Here is a 22,973-nt window from a genome sequence, read left to right as displayed (position 1 = left end):
TCAAAACTTGACGGCAAGGAAGCATCCAAATTACAAAGGGAAGGAGGACACACTTGCCACAGGACACAGGACTCAAGGGTGGGCTGGCAGACAGGTGGGCAGGCGGGCAGGCAGGTGCTAGAGGAGGCTAAGGAGCCTGCAGGTGGAGGGTGGGTGGGCTGCAAGAGCAGAGTGCACAGGATTTCAAGACTTGTAGCCGCCAGGCTTCAGAGAGGGCTGAGGACACGGGAAGCCACCATGATTCCTAACTGCCACGCTTGCACTCAAATTCCCAGACTGCTAGAGAGAAAAGAATACATCAGCCTGGTGACAGCCAGGTCTCAAGAGACACAACTCCTGCCACCCAGAAGGGAAGCCAGTGCCTGGCATTTCTGACCTTTGTGCCACTAAATATATCATTGGTGATGGTGGTTCATGCCCTGAGGCTGTGAGGCCAGCAGGCTTCCACATTCTGCATCTCTGTGCCTCAGCCAGGGCCTTGCTGTATACCGAGGAACCTAAGTCCAGGCCCAGCCGGTGCTGCCAGATTCTGCCCTCAGTAAGTGCCGTTCCAGCTGCCAGGAACCAGGCCAGGGGCTCTGCTCCTCAGAGGCGCACCCTGCCAGGGATGCAAACTGCTATTCCCATTTTTCACTTGAAGAAACGGATTCTGTTAGACGTCATCTGCCCAGTTCCACCCTGAGGCAGCGTAAATACCACAATGCAGTCCTGGTCATGACCAAAGGCCCTGACTCTTCCCCGCATCACTCCCTTGCCCTTGGCATGGTGGTCTCTCCCCATACATGGCCTAACTCTCCCTGAGTTCTTTCTGCCACTAATTGTACTGGATTCTCTAACATCACTATATACACATTCCAGCTAAGGAAATGAAGGCCCAGAAATGCACTGGCTGGACAGCAAACATGTAGACAACTAAGTCAGGAGTAACTGGTTCCATGAGGAAGCACCCTGCAGAGAGCTCACCTTCAGCAGATGATGTGAGCCCTCCCTCCAGGGCTCAGGCTGGCTCCCCATGGCCCAGCGGGCAGCCATGTTCCTCACAGATGCTCAGCGAGCTCCTGAGGTTGAACATACAAATTTGTCTTTAATGAGTGAGACACTGGCCCTGGTGTGCAGCTGCGCTCTGAAGTATGTTTCTAAGCCTGACCTGGCTACAAGGCTCGAGAGCGGGCTCCTCTACCCTCTGAGCCATCAGAAAAGGTTCCTAGGGAATCTGCCGGCAGGCCTGCAACTCCACGGACGTGACTTCAGCAACACAAACTTCATTGTAGACATTAGATTTGTGTTCTAAGAACCACCAAGGCTAGTGACTTCAGAACACCCCCCAAAAATACCTTCCTGCAGAAATAGCGAGAATGATCTAATTTGCACCTGTGTTGGCTGAAAAGCTCTCTGTGTGTTACTTCACTGGAGACCCACAGTGGCTGTTTCCTCCCCCTGGTGAGCCAGGGTGGCTGAGGACTGCAGAGGTCACACACCTCCTCACCTGCAGCTCTAGGATGGACCCAGGCAGGATCACTCGTGCGGTCCACAACCTCTGCCTCAGTCACTTTCACGGCACACTCTGTAGTGGGAAACTCATGAGCAGCCATGGGGCTGGAAGTGACGGCAAGCTTTATGTGGCAGAACCCCTCACCTACTCTCCGCTGGCCTCACACCCAGCTCTGGAGCCAGGTCACCATCCCAGTCTGGTGGCAGCTGGGTATAACTGGCTTTCAGAGAAAGCCACCCTGTGTGTGTAGCTGTGGCCATGGAGTGGGGAGGTCAGAGGAGGTCACTGCAAGCATGAAGAGGGCTGAACTCTCGAGCTGGAAGGCTTGGTGGGGGGACACCAAGGCAGAACCCCAGTCTGTGAGGAGCACAACCCTTTCTGGTCTATCATTGCCCCTGGCTCTGGCTATGCCTTCGCTGTGTGTAGCGCCCCAGTACACATGTGCCCGCTGACAGACTCTGTACATCTAACATGTTCTGCTGCCCAGATGTCATGTGGCTCTCTCTGGCATTTCCTTCACCTCCACCTCTGCTGACATGAGCAGCCCCATGGCGCTGGTTCCCCTTGGGCACACTGCACATCCACTGTTCAGTTTCTCACACTGGCGTGTAAGGTTCCAAGGGCACCTGGAAGTTTCTGACCGTTTGTTCTTGGGCTGTTTCCTAACACGATTCCTAGCATGGCCAGCAGTGCCTACTGCCGCTGTTCCCACTGCCTCTCGGTATCTGCTGGGTAACTAAGTGACCACATGAATACAGAGTACTAACAGTAGAGCCGAAAGGTTCCCTCTGTGCAGGTGAGGGAAGAAGTCCCTTCATCCACCATGGCGGAGGGAAGGGAAGGTGTGGGATGCCCTGGGCTGCAGAGAAGGCAGGAACGGGGCTGGCAGCCACTAGGTGAGAGGTGGAAAGGGCATCTGAGGCCCTGTAGAGGCTAGGAAACTTTCTCTTGTCTGCCATGATGCTGGCTGCAGTGGCCTCCGTCTGGGCACAGTGAAGCTGGCTCCTGAGGCCCCCTGAGTTCAGCTGTCCGGGGCTGCCCCTGCTAATATTAGCTTGTCCCCACCCAGCCTGGCGTCAACTTGGCGGGGTAACCCAGTCTGAGAATGGGCACTGTCCCTGTCCACTGGCACAAACAGGGATGAGCAGCCCTCATCCCTAGTCCCAAGATCCGGCAGCTCTTATGTCCAAGGGACCAGTGCCACTGCCCCTCCCTGGGGCCTGAGTATTTCCCGATGCTTGGAGCTATGGGGTGTGGCCTCCTCCACTGCGAGGCCCACCACACTGGCACCCTTGTCCACATCTCAGGACACTGAATTTGGCTCTTGGCCAGAGTCTGATGTCAGCGGCCTGTTTGCCCTCCCTCCCTGTCACCCAGCAGGTGGGAGTTCTGTCACCTCCCTCTAGAGAAGGAGGAAAAGCAGGCAGGAGTGGTCCATGGCGATAGACAGGGAGACTGAGGTTCAAGAGGAACATGACCTGCCGGCAATAATGAGGGGTCTCGGAAAATCCAGATCTGTCTCCCCAAGTGACATCATGAGATGGAGTCTGGAAACTGGGGTCCTATGGGCCAGGGTAGGTAGGGCGATCCCTTGAAGAGGGGATTTCTATGGATGCGGAAATTCAAAGAACGCAGGTGGGATACAGGTGACGGTTTGAGTCTTCTAGGGCCACCAGTTGGTGAGAAGATAATGAAACCCACAGTAATTAAACACTGATTACATTCTGGGTTCTGGGCCGAGTGCTTAACACATTTAATCCTCCCAACTTCCCTATGAGTCAGGAGCTATTAATAGCGTTCTCTTGAGGCACAGACAGGTTAGGGAACTTGTCCAAGGTCACACAGCTGGTGAGTAGTGGAGCTGAGATTTGAACTCAGGTCTCCTCACTCAAGAGGCCTGCCCTAAGGAGAGAACTGAACTTTGAGTCCCATTGCCAGGGTCAAATAGCCAGAAACTGATGATAGTTTCTGTGAAGTTGTTCCACATTTATTTTTCTGAATATATGACTGAGGCTCCAAGGGGAAGAATTCGAGGTTAAAAAGCACCCTTTCTAGGCTTTCGAGAGAAAGGAGTCTGTTTTTGAAATGCAGGGTCTAACGTCCAGGACGTCCCACAGATGACAGGAGTAAAGAGGACAAGAGCAGGCAGGGGACGTGCGGAGAAAGAGTCGGGGCTGGAGAGATGCTCAGTAGCTGAGAGCACTGGCTGCTCTTCCAAAGGACCCAGGTTCAATTCCCAGCCCCCACATGGCAGCTCACACCTGCCTGTAACTCCAGCTCCAGGACCCTACATCCTCACACAGGCATACATGCAGGCAAAACAGCATACACATAAAAAAAAAAACAATAAAAAAGAGAGATTGCAGAAGTTGGCTTAGGCTGTACCATGCAGCTTAGGAGCTTTTCTGTGTCGGTCTTGGATCTCTGGTTGGGAATGCCCGGGCTGATGCAGTGGGAGATGGGAGTTTGGAGAGGGCCCTGGATGTGAACACCTTCATCTGTAGCCTACAGTGCCTGCAGTAGCACAGGCAACCACGCCCTGTTCTGGACATCATAGCAGTTCATCACACCTTGGCCTGTTCATCATGACTCCATGGGAGAGGAAGGGATTCCCAAGTAAGGCAAGGAAGAAAGCAGTCCAGTGAAGGGTGGACTCAAAGGCATGGCCCCTGAGCGATCTGGAACTCAGATCTTACCATTGCTTTCTTCATTCAATAATTTTGTTTTCAGATTAAGCTTTGCCATGTAGCATAGGCTAGCTCCACCAGAGCCCCTCCTGCCTCTGCTTCCTTCCTGTGTGCATTCACTGCTCCCCCTCCAGACCCAGATTCCTTGGCCTTCAACAAATATTTAACACTCATCCTGTTCCGGGTACTGCTCTGGATTTAAGGAATGCAACAATTGGCCAAAAAGGCTAAAATTACTGGCATCATGGAGTCTATGTGCTAGGAGAACAAACAAGGCGAGTAAGGAGAACACAGGGTGTCAGATGCCCAAGAGGAGACCATGGTACCAAAGAGGAGAGGACCTGGAGGGAAGCGAGAGGAAGACGAATGAGGGGGACCTGGGCAGGAGGACATACAGAAGGTTGGAGGGGTCACTCTTACAGATATTTACAGTCCCTGGAAAGAGTTAGGTTTCTCCTCTGGGAGCCCAGAATCCTGGGTGAGACAGAGCAGAGGACTGATGGTCTCCAGGAGCCTTGGTTAGGGCTTTGGGGAGAACAGGGTGCCCAGGGCTGAGGTGAGGAGGACAGAAGCTGCAGCAATAGTCTATAAAGGTAGCTTCACCTGGAGAAGTCAGGGGTGATGGGATGTGGGTGGACTCTGGATGCATCTGTAGCTGCATTGTGAGAAAAGAAAACCAGAGGACACCCCCAAAACTTTGTGCCTGAGTGGGGGTCTCACCCTCAGACTTCTTCACCTTGCCACCAACTGTGCTGCGAAGAGGCTCAGGGTCACAGAACAGCTCTGCCAATCTACACATACTATCCAGCGGTCCGTGAATCCTGACGCTGCCTCCTAGGCTCTGACCCCCTGCCTGCCTCAGCGCCCCCCCCCCCCCCCCCCGCCTCAGCGCACACAAGTCATCAGGGATCCTGTCAGACTACAGCTTCTAACTAGGCTGTTGGGGCTAGGCTTCAGACTTCATTTCTAACAAGCCTCAAGCCAACTGCCATCAGCTCATGTTGCCTTTGGTCAAAGGGCCATGCTTAGAACGTAGTCCCCATGACAGGGCCTCTCCCCTGCTACCGTTTAGTGCCTCCCGGGAATGGACAGTTCTAGGAGTGGAAACTTTGTAGGACACAGCCCAGAAATCTGAACTTCTTGAAGCCCTCCCCACCCCCCAAGTAGTTCTCAAGGGTCAGCCTGGGCAGGAAGGTCCTTCAGCACCTATCCCTGAGCCTTGACGACAGCCAGCGGCAAGACCCTCACCTTGTCCCACACAGCATTCCTCTACTATGGCCCTTTCCCCGATATAGTGTGATACCAGAGGTCCCCTCTGAATGACTTCTTGCCACTCCCTGAGGTCTGAGAGCCAAGAAATGAGCCCATGGAAGAGAGCTGGTGCCCACTGAGGTGGAGAAGCACACCACGAAGCAGTGATCTGAGCCTACCATGGAGCTGGTGCCCTACCCCGCAAGGAAGTGACTGATGGGCTTTGAATGAATGAATGAATGAGCACAGGGTGAATTGCCAAGGGAAGAGAGGCTCTGAAGACCCTTTCCCTGGGCTCCTTCCCACTTGGAGCAGGACCTGTGTCCAGAGACCTCAGCTTTGTCCTGGTGTGTGGAAGGAGAGAGAGGAAGGACTCATTTGTCTCTCATCTCCTTTGGGAAGCCTAAGATTCTTAAACTTCCAGGATGCTATAACTAGAAGATTATTAGTGCTCACTGAGACCAGCCTTCCTGGGTGACAGATGGAGAAACAGCCCCAGGGCATTGGTCTTGCCCAGAACAATTCAGTAGCTTTAGTATCAGGCTATAAATCTTATTCTGGTCTAGTTGTCCAATGCCTGCAACATTGTGATCTCAATAGTCCTAGCTCCAGGTCTTCAGAGTGTGTGATCTTATCAGTCCATATCTGATGGTCTGCACATCCCTAGCTCCAGGCCTTCAGTGTGTGTGTGTGATCTTATCAGTCCATATCTGATGGTCTGCACATCCCTAGCTCCAGGCCTTCAGTGTGTGTGTGTGATCTTATCGTCCATATCTGATGGTCTGCACATCCCTAGCTCCAGGCCTTCAGTGTGTGTGTGTGATCTTATCCTCCATAGCTGATGGTCTGCACATCCCTAGCTCCAGGCCTTCAGTGTGTGTGATCTTATCGTCCATATCTGATGGTCTGCACATCCCTAGCTCCAGGCCTTCAGTGTGTGTGATCTTATCGTCCATATCTGATGGTCGGCACATCCCTAGCTCCAGGCCTTCAGAGGTTCCCCACCTGCTAGTCTAGATTGTGTGAGCTGAGGGCCTCCATATCCAGGGCCCTCAGTCCAAACGGAGGAGGTTGGTGCAGGCAGACATGCAGGCCAAGAGCTGGGAAATGAGGAGGGTAGATGAGGCTCAGGAGAGAGCAGAAAGCACAGCAAGTTGGGTGGGGTGAGGTGCGGGGAGTAGACGAGCAGAAGCCCGTAGGTGAAAACAAAGTCTAAAGACCAGGAGGCCGGAGGGAATCTGACCAGAGTGGAGTAGGAGACAAGGTCTGGGACCAGAACCGGCCTCAAACTCAGATCCGAGGAGCAGCCAGCATTCTCTCCACACAATGCTTCACACAAGCTAAGTTTCCATCTTCCTTGGTTCCTCTGTCCTTTCCTGAGGGACCTAGCTTCTACCAATGGGGGTGAGAGATGGCTGGGCACTGTGGGAACACTTTCTTCTTTGAGAATACCAGAGAATTCCTTTAGCCCAGCTGGGACATCCCCCCCACCCCCCACCCCCGCTACGATCCGGGACAGGGCTTGTCTAACAGGATCCATGGACAGGTCTGGGAACCAGACGAAAGTCCAGGCAGGTCTGGAGCTCTAGGCAGCAGGCCCCAGCAGGGACAGCAGGCAGACCCTGAATGCTCACTGCTCTGCTCACGAGCTAAGGAACCTTGGACGTGGCAAGGGCATGGAAATAATGATGTAGTCCTGGCAAATGCTGTGAGAACTGGATGAGTCTGCGAGTCCAGCCCTTTAGACGGTGTGGCGTGCGTAAGCACGTTGATAAATAAATGGTGGCACCGAGAAAAGGAGATGATCTGCAAAATTTGACTTGGAAGGTGTCAGGATTGGGTCTGGGAGAGCAAATAACTGTCTACTCTACCTCCATCTGGAGAGGAGATGGGGGCTGAAGAGGACAGACAGTACACCTGGATGGGACCTGCTGGTCTTTAAAACGGGGAGCCAAGAGCAGCAATGAGCTTTTGTAACACGCTGTGGTGACTTGTGCCTTCCCCTCACCGAGTCTGCGTCATCTATCCCGGATGAGAAAGGTGGCAGAGATTATTCCCTCCTGCTAGGCCCACCTGTGCACTTCCTGGAAGATGCCACATTAGGGGAAGAACATTAAACTGACGTGGTCTGAACCCCTCCATGGTACCTGATCACTCTCATCCCTTTCTCTCATCAGGGTCTTCATCTTCCATCACTCCTGGTGGTGTCTGGCAACACTGGCCTGGCTTCAGTGAGAATCCTGTTACAGCTGATTTAGCCTTCTGTTTCCCGATGGTGATTTTCCATTCACTGACTCCCCTACCCCGACCCTCACCCTGCCCCCCAGCTACAAACTCCCACCTGCCCTAATGTAGATGAGCCCAATGTCTAGCCCCTACTGCAAGGTCCCATGCATGGGTCCCTGTACTTATTGTCCCAGTCCTGAATACAGGCTGCTCTCCTATAGACCTGTGCTTTAGTCCATGCCCTTGAAGAACTTTTTCTTTAACAGTGGTGGCTGGAGGTGTCCAGAGAGCAGCTATCCAGATGCCCCACATCCTATGCGCATGGAAAGTCCCTTCCAACCAACTAGTTTTCCTAAACAAAAACTGGCAGCCAGCTGCCCTGAAGTCTCTTGGTCTCTCCTTCGCCTCCGAGCCACCTTCACAGACAGGAGCTGAGACTGGGGTGGTGGCCAGGCTGACCCAGGAGTGACAGCAGGGTGCGGCTTAAGGCCCTGACCTTTTGGTCCAGAGTGGAATACACTGGTCATGAGACTGCTCAGAATAGCCAGAGGCACTAAATTCAGCTGTTGTGGGAGGCTTGAGGTCCCTGGCTCAGACGGGGGCCCTGGAATGAGCCCCTACCAACACCCTCCCCCACCTCTGAGACAAGTCTTGTCTTCCCTGAAAGACTTAGGCCAACAGTCCCCAAAGTTTCTAGTAGCGAATGTCAAACCTCCAGAACACTGAAGCTGCCCCAAGGGTGGTAGACTCCAAACCCTCTCCCAGGTGGGACTCCAAGCGCCTGCTGATCTTGGAGTTAGATGATTCCCAGACAACCTGCTCACCTGTGACCTTGAGACAGCACTCCTCTCTGAGCCTCAACCTCCTCTGTCACAATAGCTCCTACAATATTAAGTGCAGAGGAAGCTTAGAACCTGGAGGATATAACCCTGGATTGAGTAAGGCTTCTCATGAACACCCAACTACCGATCAGATTGTTGCTCTGAAGGGATGGACCCTGGGACTGAATCCGGATCCAGTCTATCAGGGACAGGAAGGACACCGCTAAGGAGCTTCTTTTTAGGTGGGTGTGAAGAGCAAAGAAAGGGGAGTGAACTAGGAAGAAAGAGTCCTCCAGGGGGAACAGGCCATGATCTCGAACTGTAAGCAATGAAGCCAGGTCAGACAATCATTCTGTGATCGGTGACTAAAGCCAGGCAAGAGCACATTGGAGAGTCGGGCTGGATCCAAGAGGCCCAGAATGAACCTGGGACGCCTTGCAGGCTTTGGTAACCTGACCAGTTTTTCAGTTGAAAAGGCCTTTGTGTTTGCCAAACAGAAAAAAAATGGACTAGAAGGACCTGGGACTGGAGTGGGAAAATAGCTCCGAGCCTGCTGGAGAGGTAGGCCTGAGGGAGCCACGGTGGTCGGAAGCACAGTGGTGGCCATGGCGATAGAGGAGACGAAGTTCAGAGACACAACAGAAACACCAGCCACATGATAACCCTCAACAGCAGCCCAAATTTCCTGTTTCCTCTGTGCCTGTGGTCACCCATGGTTACCTCAGAGACACTCTATGTGAACCTCTATGGTCAGTCCTCCCAGTAAGTCGGCTCATCAGTGATGGGGCTGAAGGACTCCAACTTACCAGATACCTAGTCTGTGGTTTTCTTTACCAAAAGGGCCTTGGGGGCTTGGAGGTACCAAAAAAAAAAATACAAGGACTTCTGACCATGCTGCCATGGGTTTCCATTACATGCCACCATATCTCCTGGTATGCCCTGTCCTGGGCAGGAACGAGCTTCCTAAGAAGTCCCTGTTAATAGTTCCGTCTGCCTCACCTCACAGCCTGGGCTCACAGAGTTGTCTCGGAAGTGGGACCCAGGGAAGGAAGAGAATTCTTTGTCTGGGCTCTCCGCTGTAAGCACTGGGTGACCTTCTCCCCAAAGAGCTAAGAAGAGGCAGGACTACATGCCCTAAAGACTACGGGACGGGGCCGAGAGACAGAGAAAGACGGAGTCGGAGGAGAGGTGAACAGCAGAGCACACTGAGGTGGGGCTTCCCCAGCTGTGCGACCACTGGCATCATCAGGCCGAGTGACCTCAGGGGGCTGGAGCCACCACACTGACACACATACTCATATCAGGAACATTCCCTGGCCCGAAGCCTGGAGACCATCTAGGCCTTGATATGACACTGAACAATGCTCCTGGGGACCTGTAAATCACAGACAAAGACCTAAGGATCCTGACCTCAGCTGACTCTCAGGAGGTGAGGAGTGCAGTCCTATCCACCTGCTCCCACACCGCTGCAACTTTCCATACAAGAACTGCATGCGCTTACTCTGCCTGCCAACACCGGCTCGCCCTTCAGTGCCTGTCCAGTGTGACCTCAGGAGTCAGCTTATCCCAGGACACCTCATCCCCGCATCTGCAAAGTTACATCACCACTCATACCTTCTGTGTGTCTGAGGCTCCAACACCCCCAAATCCAGATTACAAGTGGGGCTCAACTTGCCCCAGCTCACCTCACTCCCCACCCTCACTGTGGAAGGACAGGGGACTAGCTGTTCTGGCCAGCACTGCTGCCCCTTACAGCTCCAATAGGATGTCATGTTCCAACCAAGGAGCTCCTATCTCCCACAGCCAATATCCTGATAGCTCCACGGGGGAAGTGACCTCGCTGCTGGCCCACGCATCCACACCAAGCCTGACTGGGACACACATCATCTGAGGCATGGAATGCAAGGATATTTTTCAGTCAGACAGCCCAGGAGTCTGGATACAGCAGACAGGGAACCTACGAATATCACCTTCTTCCAGGTAGAGCCAGGCCACACAACCTCTCTCTCACCAGCTCTAACAGCAACAACGACACACATCAAAAATCCCTCTTGTACAAAACACACGTTGTCACACACGGGGCCTCGCAGTCTCTTAACACATAGCCGCACACACTCTATCACACAGAATATACACACATAGGCTCACACATAGATACAGCTTCACATGTACACTTGCACACCTGCCCACACATACCACAGAGATCCACTGACCTGGACTCTCACATGCAGCATTTCTCTTACACATGCATCTTCTTTTTGTCTTATTACACAGTTCTCTCTCACAGGGCCTCTACATACACACACACACACACACACACTTGAACACACAGGAACACACGTGTGTGTCCTCAATCACACTCACCTAACATTTTTATTCTTACACACGAGGAGTCTCTCACACACCCACACAGAAGCTCACACACAAGCGTTTCTAGCTTTTATTTCACACACCCAGACTATATCACACATGAGATTCAGGTCTAGAATCTAGAAAAAAAATGAGTGCTAAACCCAGCCCCACCAATCTGAGAAGCCTTTTCCAGGCTGAGGGGGAGGAGTAAACAGAGGTAACAGCGGGGCAGCATCAGAGCAAAGATGGAAGGGGGAGGAGGCAGGCAGCAGGCTGGTCTCTGTGCGGGGCTGCAGAAAGGCAGCGCAATGCAGTTAGGCTGGCCAGGCGGGCGGGCGGGCAGCAGGAGCCTGGTTCTAATCCCTTTAGGTCTCCTTCCCTCTGTGGGTCTCAGTGTCCTCATATGGTACCCATACACGTGAAAAAGGACTACAACCTCTCCATGAGGCTACCAGAGAGAGAAAGTCTCACTGCTATACAGGGGGGCACCTAGTAATGCTCACCTGTACCCCAGTTCCCCACCTGCCGCTGCTAACTGTCCAGATTGTCCCTGCATTTGCTCTTCAGTGGACACTCATGTGAGAGTTTCTCGGCTTAGCCTTGTGGTCTTACACTGACCTCAAGCTGACCTTAGATATTCTGTTTGTCTCCAGTGAGTGAAGGCCACCCCACAGCCTAGGAATGACCAGTGGGTGGGAAGAGCAAGTGAGGCGGGTGAAATATACCCTACAGACCCTCACCTGCCCTGAGACATGGGTACACTGACCAGAGCAGAGTCCAAGGTGGCAGGTTGGAGGGGCCCAGCCCTCTGCCACTACCCTAGAGAAGTTGGACCTGCTTGGCCTTACCTTCCAGGGGTCAAGGTCAAATGTAAGTGGAAGGGTTGCTCTAACCCAGGCCTTGACCTAGCCCGCCAGGCAGGGCATCTCTCTCCCAGCCTATACTGGTTCTTTCTCTCAGTCCCACGTTCCAGCCCTTCCTCACAGCTCAGCATAGCCTCTAGTTACATAATCCTCTAGCCATAGTGGTCTCTGTCATCAAGGAGAGGAGGGAAGAAGACAGGCCTCCTCTACAGGGTCCCAGGCCACCCTGGACAAAAAAAACGGAGCCAGTGGCTAGCTCAGGGGAGAATAGAGTCCGGGAGAGTTCGAGTCAAGTTTTACTTGGCCCCCTACTTTCAGGTTGACCTTGGCCAAACTCCTCAGTGGCGACGTGGGAAGCCAAATGAGTGCTCTCTCTCCATCTCTCTCCATCTCTACCCCGGCACCTGGTCTAGGATTCAAGGCAGAGTTTTTGAGCAGCTGTCCCCACCCCACATGTCTTTCTGTTTTCTCTCAGCATCAAATTTGTCAGGTGTCTGCCTATTCAGTCTTTCTCGCTCTTGGGCACCTCAGACCCCTCCCCCAACTCTTGTTTGTCTACTGACCTTCTGTGGATCCCAACCCCTCCTCGTGCCCCCTACCCCAGCTCTGGCTCAGCCTCCAGGTCAGCAAAAGAGAAGGGACCTGTGGCAGGAAAAGGCAGCCGGCAGAAGCAGTGTTTTGCCTGGGAGGTGCGGAGGTGCCTTACTGATGGGGGAGGGGCTGCTTCAAATTCCCACCTCTACACATCCTTCCCATCACTGCTACTCTTCAGGCGGGAGAACAGAGTTCTGAAAGACCCAGAGTTTGTCTTCCAGGGTAGGTGTCTCTGTGGAGTCTCTTTTGAGAGATGGTCCATCAAATGGTCCCTACAGTTCACCATTCTCCCCATTTTACACAGGAAACTAATCTGTGGAGACCAAATCCGAAGGCCAAGGTCAGCAACAGGGTGTCTTGTCTCTCTAGTAACAATTTGCTGTTTCTAAAGGGGTGTGGCTGAGGAAGACACGCCCACTTCACACACTTCCTCTGGGTACAATTCCCCTTAAGGTTTTCCTCTCTGCTAGATTCTTCCTAGGGGACAGAGGAAACAGGAGCTTAAGGCCTTCTTAAGCTCTTTCTCCAGGCTCTTCCCAGACCCAGGAGGGCAGGTGTCAGCATGATCACCGTTCTCTGTTCCCCACCCCCAGCCCAGATCCACACCAATCATCAAGGTATTTAGCCACGTGCTTTCCCAAGACCACCTCCTCAGATGGCTTAAAGACGGTCCCTGGGGAGGGAGGGGCTGCCTGTCTCTATTTTCCCAGCAGGCTAAGACACCTTTCTACTCCAGAGACTCCCTGACCTGGGAAGGAGGAAGGAGTTCCCCACTTCCCCCAAACCAAAGGGCAATTCACACGTTCACAGTGTGCATCTGCTAAAGGCACATAAGGGTTGTAACGGGAGTGTGACACGTGCCACGTACATTCAAACACACACATATGCTCACTCGTTCCCACATACTTTACCCATCCAAATACACACCAGGATACTTACATAAATATGCATGCACAGTCTACTCAAGCAGACACACAAACACCCATTCATATGCTCTCATACAACCAACAATACAGACTCATGTGTACAAACCCAAGTCACCATGGCGAAATCACCCCTTCTCTCATACATATACACATCCACACCAGCTTCAGTTCAGAACTCTCTGGGCACTCACTGCCCATTGCACACTGCCCGCGGGAAGCGGCAAGGGCTGCCTTTCCGGGTCAGGTCCTTCTGATGGATAAGCTGTCACTTACCCGCGCATAGCGGGATGAGTAGGGGTCCTCGAACAGCGCCCAGATGCGCGGCTGCCAGCGGCGCCAGAAGCCGCCAGGCCGGCCATCTGGGGAGTCACTGAGCGCCAGTCTCTTGGTCATCTCCAGCTCGTCCTCGCCGTCTCCCGAGTCGCCGGGGCCGTCGGCATCCGCGTCGTCGGCACTGTTGTCCAGGGGCGCGCCGCCAAAACTGTCCAGTGCCTCCTCGGCGTCGCGGTGCTGGCGGTACGTCATCCAGCAGCAGGGCTCCACGTCCGTCTCGTCGATGCCCCAGAAGGCCAGTTCCTCCTCGTAGAGCGGCCCGCACACGTCGGCCGGGCAGTGTAGCTTGCCGGTGCGGTAATAGTTCAGGATGTGAGCGAAGACGCCCGGGTGGCGGTCGAAAAAGAACTCGTCGGCCCGCGGGTCATAGTCGAAGTGGCTGTGGGCGTCCGGCTCTGCCAGCCAGGCAAGCCGCGTGCCGGGCAGCGTGCGCAGCGTCGAGCGGTACGTCTGGTGGCGCGTGCCGCCCACGTTGATCACGATGCGCTCGCTCTCGTCCCCTTGGCCCATCGCGGCGCCCCCTTAGGCATGGCGCGGCCCAGCGACACCCATGGGAGCTGCCGCCAGGGGGAGTTGGCGACGGGGAGGGGGGCGCAGGGCCTCTTCCCCCCTCCCCCCCAGCCGTCGGGGGGCGCAGAGGACCGCGACTCTGGCCTCCCACCCCAACGAGCGACTCAAGCTCTCTCGAGGGGAGCTGGCAGTCAGGTAACGGTCCAGGGGTGTGTGTGCGGGTTCCCAAGGGTCTCTAAGGCACCTAATGTGAGAGGGAGCTGGCCTGGCTGCGGAGGAGGCAGAGGAGGAGAGGAAAGAGGGAAAGAAGAGGGGGGAGGAAGGATGTGGGGCGGCGCTCAGCGGCGAGCCCCGGGAGGAGGCGAGAAAGGGTGGGGGGGCCGGGCTCCCGGTACCATCTTAGTGGGAAAATGGTGAAACCGACACAAAGCTTTTTAGGGGAAGGTCAGCTGCTCCGTTCCGGGGGCCGGACCAATAGACCAGCCCCAGCACGGGAAATAAGAGGAGGGGGGGGCGGGAAATCCGCGCTCGGCTCTGCGGTGGTCGCCGCAGCGCGCTCTCGGTGCGGTGGGGATGGATGCAGGCTGCTCTCCTCCCTGTGTGGCCGGTCCCCTTCGGCTCTTCTTGCCTGGCTGCTTGCTTATTCCCCTCGGTGGCGGGTGAAGCTGCCCGCCCGCCCTCCTAGATCCTTCTCCCCGCCTCCCGGAGGAGATGGCGGGTCCCTTGGGCTGGGGCACCTGGGTGCTGCCCCGCGGGGCGGCCGCTGAGCGCTGCGCCTGGTGCGCTCGGGCTGGGTCAGGGGTTCCGCTGGGCTGCGCTGGGACTCTGGTTTCCGCGGCGGTGCTGAAGGGACAGCTCCCGGACGGCTGCGGAGCCGCGCAGGGCCGAGCGAAGGTTCTCCCGGCCGGGTTTGCTTGGTGGGGCCGGCGGACACTGGCTCCGGTGTCTCTGCGCCCCGCGCTCCTCTCCCTGATCCGGGAGGGCGGGTGGCGCTGGCAGCCGAGGCGAGGGGCGCTGCCGAGGTCGGGCCCGGGAGGCGGGGGTGGTAGGTCCGGGCGCGGCGCAGCGAAGCTGGCGAGGCCAGGGAGGCGAGGCGCAGAGCGGCCACTGCCGCCACCGCCGCCGCCGCGCCGCTGCTGCCTCCGGGCTGCTGCTCCGCTGCCTGCTCGCTCGCTCGTTCGCGCGGTCCGCGTCCAGCCCGCGGCTCTCCGGACACGGGCACACGGCGCGCGCAGCCGCACTCGCCCCCGGAGGGAGGCGCCGCGCTGGGTCCTAAAAAGCCCTGGTTCTGCGCCCCCCCTCCTAGGCCCGCACCGAACCCGGCCTCCCTCAACCCCGGCACTGGGGGCGCCCGCCCTTCCTTGCCTCTTGCTCAGTGGGGACCCGCCGACGCTCCGCCCTCGGGGAGCTCCACTAGTTGGGCGGAGGCTCACAGCAACGTCTGGGCCCGCGCCCCCGGGTCATACCGAGGTGAGAAGGGCGTCGGCCAGCTCCTCTACTGCTAACCCAGGAGCCATCTGATCCTCTGAGCAGGCAAGCTATTCCTTGATCAGACTAGTACTGACCTCTCAAGGAATCTCTTAATACCGATCCTTCCCAGGGAACCTGAAGGCCCCATGATCCTTCCAGAGTTAGCCTCTTCCACGGACTGCAAGAAAGTATCTTTCTCATCATCCCCCTATCCCTGCTCTCTGTTAGTGATTAACCCTGAGCGCCTCTTAATCCCTTTGGACCCTTTCAGACCCTGGACCCTTTCAAACTCCACAGATCTCAGTTTACCCAGAAACCTGAATTACCTTATGAAAAGAGGTGTAAAGACCGCAGGGCTCCATAAATGCTAACAGCCCCACTCCCCCAGGCTTTAGCGGTCCTGTGTGGCTAGGGGCTGTGGTGCCTGATTCGAAGTTGATGCTGGGAACAGAGATTGTATTTGTGACTTCAAAGTCCTCCCGGCTTGTGCCTGCCACCCATCCCTCGGGGGTTTATTTAATCAGCAATTAACATCTTTCATTCCTTACTTTGCTCCAGTTTCTGGACAAGTCACAAAGTCGCAAGGGACAAATCAGACCTAGCTCTTGACTTCCAGGGGCTCCCAGCTTTTGAGGAGAAGTGGGTAGGTGGAATTGAGAGAGACTGGAAGGTCAGGTCCAGTTCCAGAGGTGACTGTTGTGTGAAAGATGCTCATTGATTGGCGTCCATTGCAGTCAAGCACTGGCAAAGGGGATGAGAGACTTATTTACTTGTTGGCACTTGCTAACTGTACAGACAACTGTCTGTCTATACCGACCCACAGGCACTGTTGTGAGCCAGGGGACAAAGCTGTGCCATGAACATCTCTCCTCACCTGATCATGGGGATCCCAACCTTAAGAGCAGGTCTGCACGTCATGGGGGATACTGTGGAAAGGGAGGTAGGAACAAGAGTCAGGACTAGGTGTGAGTGGTGCAGTCAGAGGCAGAGTTATCCGAAGAGAGCAGAGATGGACGGACAAAGAGGGGAGGGATCTAAGGAGACTCCTCCAGAGGAGTCTCAGAGTGAGGCAGGATGAAGCGCGGTTCTCAGTGTCCTTCTCGCTCTGACCAGTGTCAGTTCCATCCTCTGACCACAAGGAGGTCTAGTGTGGTGCACTCTGGCCTGGCCCCAATTCAGATCCCCAGGATACAGGCCCTCAGGATGCTTTGCCCACCCTAGGACTGATAGATAGGCAAAGACACAGTGACCCCAGAAGTGAGATTTTAAAAAAAAAGATGTGTGTGGAGACAAGGGCACCTACAGACCCAGCTGTGAACAGTCAAGATGAGCTCCAAGAAAGAGGCCTCCTTGGACTTTACCTCCTTCCCAGACAGAAATCCAGGGCCTCTTCCTCAGGAAACCTGAGAATCCAGCCACAGGGGCTCAGGCTGCCCCCACCTCCCTCTCTGTGAAGCCCCCTAGGATCAGAGCTTGGTTCTCCAAATGTCTCTCTAGCTCATCCCACTTCTGTCAAAGGACTACCAGCACCTCTGGGGCTCGCTTTTGCTTCTCTCCACATAACCCTAAACACAGAAAGCCCCCCCCCCTGAAGTCTAGGTGATTTAGGAGATGATAGGAATGGATTTGGACCCTGGAAACTCCAGCTTCAGAGACTCTGGATGTCTAGACCCCCTAACCGAGGCTGAGTCCTGGATGGGGATTTACCAAGGGTCTCCGAAGGGTAGGTACTGGGCTCCAATCAGACCCTATTTCATGGTGAGTACTAAGGGGAGCCACGGTATGATCTGGATATTGGGAGAAGCAGGAAGAGAAGAGATCGGGTCTTGTAGAGACAGAGAAAAAAAACCAACTCCTCATAGGGGAAAATTAGGTAGTGAGGACTCTTAATCTTGGAGGGTGTGCCAGCAGACTGAGCTGTGGCAGGACTGGAGGAAGAGTCACAGGAAAGGGGTTCTGGCACACTCCTAAGAGGTAAGCAGACTGGGGATCCCCCCTAAGGGCCCCTCTTTAAAATTCTCACTTTGATTCCTGGTGACACCTCTGGTCCTAGGCTTCAAGGAGCACTCCCTCTTCTGGGCCCTAAGAAGGACATAAATGTCTCTTCTTTCACCTCCGCTTCACACCAAGAGAAGGCTGACATTCGCAGAAAACCCAGAGAAGCAAGATGAAAACACGTGAAAAAAATTAAAACAAGTGACAGAGAAACCAAGGTTGCATGGAGGGGAGAAATTGCTGGCCAAGCCCAGCTTCTTCCTCAGAAATATTAAACCTTGCCCTGTCCACAGCATCGCTGCCTGCCCCTCACGAGGGAGGCCTACAGTCCTGTATGAAAATGTCTTTGGTAGCTGTATCTGGTCGGGGGTGGTCTGTCCGATCTCAGGGTTCTGAGCACGAATTAGAACAGACTGCCTAGTTTCCGATCTCTAGTGGCCCACCTTTGACTGACTATGATATCAGGCAGGCTTCTCAACGTCCCTGCGCTTCAGGGGCTTACAACTACATGGGAGTAGTACCCCTCCCCATATCCTTAACTGCTCTGGGGTTCAGGCAGGAGAGGAAGGAGTGCTGGGAAACAGGAAGACCCCTATGGGAATAACTGGACTAAAGGATGAGCTGGCCTGGCTGGGAAATAAAAAAAAAAATATCTGAGGGGACACCTGAAGCCAAGTTGTACCTATGTTGTCACACCTGGCACCTGCAGGCCTGAGGTCTAGTCCTGCTGGGCTCAGGAACTGGTCAAAGTCCAACCCCTCAGGCCTTTGTCCTGGTTGGCACAGGGTCTGTACCACTCTCCCAGGTCAGGAGCCTCTGTGTTCCTGGTGGGTTGGACTGCCATCTTGTGGCTGGAGCTGGAATCTACCCTAAACTGGCTGTGTTGAATATCTTCTTGCAGCCCTGCTAGAATGGGCCGAGGAGCTGACTGGTGTTCTCTTTCCAAGTGAGACTTCTTCCCTCTAATGGGCAAGGGAGAGCAAACCTAGAGACGCTATTATGGGCAATTGGTGTTTTAGCTTGGATGGTGACCCTGATGCTGGGCTGGGCTGCATGCAGCTGAGGCGGAGACTCCAGAGAAGTTCAGAAAAAGGCTGAGGTGAAGAACACTCAGTGTGTGTGTGTGTGTGTGTGTGTGTGTGTGTGTGTGTGTGTGTGTGTGTGTGTGTGTGTGTGTGTGTGTGTGTTTAGACCAGGGCCTCTCAACTTTTGCACTGAAGATACTCGAACCCTGCACCAGAGAACTGGGGTGCTGTGCTCTATATGGCAGGGAAATTGCAGGTTCTTTCTAGCCACTAGATGTCCTTAGAAGCTACTTTCCCAGCCACGGGCATCCAAAGCATCTAGCATGGATGTCGTCAATCCCTTGTCTTCTCTGGACCACATTGGATAGATTATCTTGAATTACACATTAAATTGGAGGGTGTCTGTGGGTTACAGGAGCATGTATGTTTTTATTTTGTGTGATATTCCTACGCCTGAACCATGCAACTGAGTTGGCAAAAAATCGAAAAGGGAATCCTACAATATTTTAAGTAAATTCAGGACTTTTGTGTTGGGCTTCATTCACAGCTATCCTGTGACCAATGAGCGGCAGGTTGGACACCCCCTGGCCTACATCTCCACAAGCTGTCCCTAAGGGTCTAAAAATCTCTGGGCAGGTTTGGTTGTAAACACTGTTTCTGCTGCTCACTTGCTGCATTAACCAGTCAGCTCTCTTCTCTGGGCTTCTGCTTCCTCGTCTGTGTGATAGGTTTTAATGAGTTAGTGTTCTGTGCTCCTCCGTTTTCCTCTTCTCTCAGGATTAATCCCATCCCATCTCTCTTCCCTAGATCCCTGCCTGCCCATAGCCATAGAGTGTCAGTATGGCTGGGGGACAGGACATCAGCCCTCTTTGGGCTTGGCCTTTGGGAGGACAAGGACTTCACCACCACCACCACCACCACCTTTCCTGCTGGCTCTAAGAATGAAACAGGGAGCTGGGATGATGAACTTTCTGGACCCTGACTGAGGGCAGCAAGGAAATGAAGAAAGGACAGACATGCAGACACATGTACAGGATATCTGGGGTCCATATGCAGGATGCACTTGGATGGAGGGTGCCTACCAGCCGGGAACCTCAGCCTATTTAAGAGGTACAGCACAAGCTGGGGGTGGGGCTGGCTAGTCCTGCTCAAGGTCTCCTTTGGTGAGCTGTCCCAGGCTGTAAGCATGCAGGAGGAAGAGCTGCACTGCTAACCTTTGAACACACTGGCCTTCTCCCTTACACTCCGATGTGGGGGAAAGCATCACCATCACTCTCGAGCCTGACTTTTTTGGTAAAATGGCTTTGCAAGCTTCCTGTGGGTCCGAGGTCTTGGTTTCTGTCATGGCTGCATCTATGTCAATAACACGCATTCACTCCAGACTTCACACAGGACTACTGCTCCCTACAAAGGCTCACGAAGATAGTGGGAGAGCACTGGGCACTGGGGGATGGTGGCTGCAGCACTGTTAAAGCATGCTCCCAGCAGCACGGGGCAGGGCCCCTGGCTTTTCTTTACAGAAGTAGCTGGGGATTCTGCATTCCTCCATAGCGTCTCTCTCACTCTGTAGTGCTGCTGAGGTCCTCCTTAGGGTGCCTTGTGGCTCACTAGTGGGTGCCTGGGTGTCTATCAGCTTGAAGGTGGCCGGGCCAGCAATTATCGACAGGCAGGTCCAGGAGATGCTGGGCGGGCCTGAAGTCAAGGCATTTTTAAGGTTACACTTTTAAAAATAGCAAAAAGAATAGAAAATGGGAGATTTAAGGAAATTTTTACTTATATAGAAAATAAATCAGGATGACATTTAAATTTTTTGAAAGCTGATAAATATTAAATGATAGATATGTTAAATATGCATAACATTTATAAATTCAGAGCAAAGCTTTGTTTCTAAAAAAAACTTTTCATACAGACAGAGAGAGAGAGAGAAAGAGAGAGAGAGAGAGAGGTCATGGCATGTCCATGTATGTCAGAGGACAGTTCGTATGATGTATCCTGTGACTGAGGATTAAACTCAAAGTCCTCAGGCTTAGCAGCAAGTGCTCTTACCTGCTGAGCCATCCTGATGGGGGCTAAACCCACACACTCACTAACTGTCTAGCAGTACTTCAATCACTTCTATTTATTCAGACAAAACCGTGGCCAGCTTTATTGACAGTTGCGGGATGATACTCAGTACAAGAGGATAGATATGGAGACCAATGCGTGGAACTGGGAGTGCAGTGTAAACCCACAGTTACGGGCAAGAGTGTCAGAGCGGCTTAGCAGAGAGATAGTCCTCAAGGAATGAAGCCAGGGCAACTGGAAATCCACACGGAGCAAAGCAAATTAGAATCTCTGTCCTGTTTAAACAGACCATTTAAAAAAATAACTAAGTGGATCCAATTCCAAACTGTAAGATCTAAAAACTCGAGGTAGGAAAGTTTTTCTTTATTTGACATAAGAACAGAAGCAAAGGTTGAGCTTCGTTGGAAAAGAGGAATTTGTGCTTCAAAGAACACTAACGAGAAAATGAAGAGACAACAGAATGAGACACGTCTGTAGGCCACAGAGCCACAGAATGAGACACGTCTGTGGGTCATGGAGCCACAGAATGAGACACGTCTGTAGATCATACAGCCGATGAGGTTCTGAAGAGACAACAGAATGAGACTTGTCTGTAGGTCATGGAGACAATGAGGTTCTAGCATCTAAAACATAGAAGGAACTCTTACAACTCAATACAAAGACATCCCAATTTAAAAGGGTAAGTTTTTGCAAAACCATACTAGAAAGATGGTATGGACAGCCAGTATTGTTAACACCGTTAGTTAAACTAACATTTGGATCACTCTGCATCCGTTAGGACAACAAAATAGACAATAACATGCTGTTAGGGATGTGGAGAAACCAAAGAATTTCAGTTTTAGGTGTTGCAATAATTATTTTTAATGTTTATCAAAAAGTAACTGAACTGTTTGCGCTCAAATTGTGTGACAGGAGGATGAGAAGATGGTCGCATCGCCTCAGCATGCAGGGTGGGGAGGCAGACACAGACAGAGAGAGCCTCGTCCTGGGACCCCTGGCATTGAGATAATGTCACCCACATTCGTCTCCCTACTTCAGTGGACCCTCCCTGGAAACACTCTCACAGACACACCCAGGTTTCTCCTTACCTGGTTCAAAACCCCTGAAGCTGATAAAATTGGCCCTGACAGATGTATACATTTATATCAAAACCTTGTGATGCTCACAGTTGCTCATGGCAGCTGGGAAAGGCAAGTAGCCTAATGTCCATCAGCTGATGAACAGATACAATGTGATGCTCCCATATCACAGAATTCTATTCATACATGGTAGTCATGCCCTAACATGTATGATGTGAATAAACCTGAAAAATCTGCTGAATGAGAGAAACCACACAGTGTGATTCTACTCACATAAAATGTCCCCAAACAGGCAAATCCATAGGGATAGGTTAGTGTTGTCCAGGGCTGGGGAGGGAGGTTAATGGTGCTGGACAGCTTATGACCACGTTTCTTTGGAGAATAGAATGTTCTGGAATTAGATAGTGGTAATGGTTGTCACACAAACCACGGAACTATGAACTTTATTAGAGTTTTATTTATTTATTCATTAGTTTTTTGAGACAGACTCTCATGTTGTAGCCCAGGCTGGCTTCGGTCTTGCGGCAATCCTCCTACTTTACTCTAGAAAGTATGCAATACCACTAGAAGGAATTAAAGAGGTGGATGTTATATCATGTGAGTTTTATCTTTGAATAGTACTTTTAAGATTATTTTATATTATGTATATGAGCATTTTCCTGTATGTATACACACGTGTACAGTACCTGTAGAGGCCAGAAGAGGGTGTTAGCTCTCCTGGAGTTAAAGATGGCTGTAAGCCACAGCATGGATGCTGGGAACTTAAGGAATCTTCTGCAAGAGTAGCCAGTGTTCTCAATTACTGAGCCATCTCTCCAGCCCCATGAGTTAGTTACATATTAATAAACAATGGGACACAATAAAGAACAATGACCAGGAGGCTAGAAATAGCTGCTGTTGAGAAAAAACTCAGTTGCATGGTCTTCTGATTGTTTATCTGTAAAAGTTCTAGTTCATTATATTTTCCTTTTTCTGAAATGCTTCAGTTGAATTTCAGAACACGGATATACCTTTCTCAAAATATTTATTAAGTGTATTTATCTAGTTGTGTGTGCATGCACACACACACGTGCACCATGGCACACATGTGCACCATGGCACACATGTGCAAGTCAGAGGACAACATGTAGGAGTCAGTTCTCTCCTTCTACCGTGTGGGTTCTAGGGATCAAATTGAGGTTCCAGACTTGGTGGAAATCACCTTAAATGATTGAGCCATCTTACAAGTCCCAATCTACTTTTTAAAATCATTAACTCTGGCACAAAGAGAAATCTCAAGTCCAAA

General features: G+C 52.8%; 1 protein-coding gene and 1 long non-coding RNA gene across 3 annotated transcripts in view; one reads left to right on the top strand and one right to left on the bottom strand.

The window, feature by feature from the left end:
* Kcnc1 (potassium voltage-gated channel subfamily C member 1) overlaps positions 1 to 14,055 on the bottom strand; it is a 42,847-nt gene extending 28,792 nt beyond the window's left edge. For both annotated transcript variants that reach the window (XM_048428809.3, XM_085682756.1), the window contains exon 1: positions 13,486 to 14,055. In XM_048428809.3, coding sequence (XP_048284766.1) covers positions 13,486 to 14,055 — 570 coding nt within the window. The remainder of the gene's footprint in view (positions 1 to 13,485) is intronic.
* A 90-nt stretch (positions 14,056 to 14,145) lies between these two features.
* Positions 14,146 to 19,859, top strand: LOC125396782 (uncharacterized). Its single transcript, XR_007230899.3, has 2 exons — positions 14,146 to 14,250; positions 19,353 to 19,859. It is a non-coding gene; the product is annotated as an uncharacterized LOC125396782 (long non-coding RNA).
* The last annotated feature ends 3,114 nt before the right edge of the window (positions 19,860 to 22,973 follow it).

This window comes from Myodes glareolus, chromosome 24 (genome assembly GCF_982192425.1).
Source record: "Myodes glareolus chromosome 24, mMyoGla1.1, whole genome shotgun sequence".
NCBI classification, from domain to species: domain Eukaryota; kingdom Metazoa; phylum Chordata; class Mammalia; order Rodentia; family Cricetidae; genus Myodes; species Myodes glareolus.
This window is presented reverse-complemented; position numbering and strand designations above follow the sequence as displayed.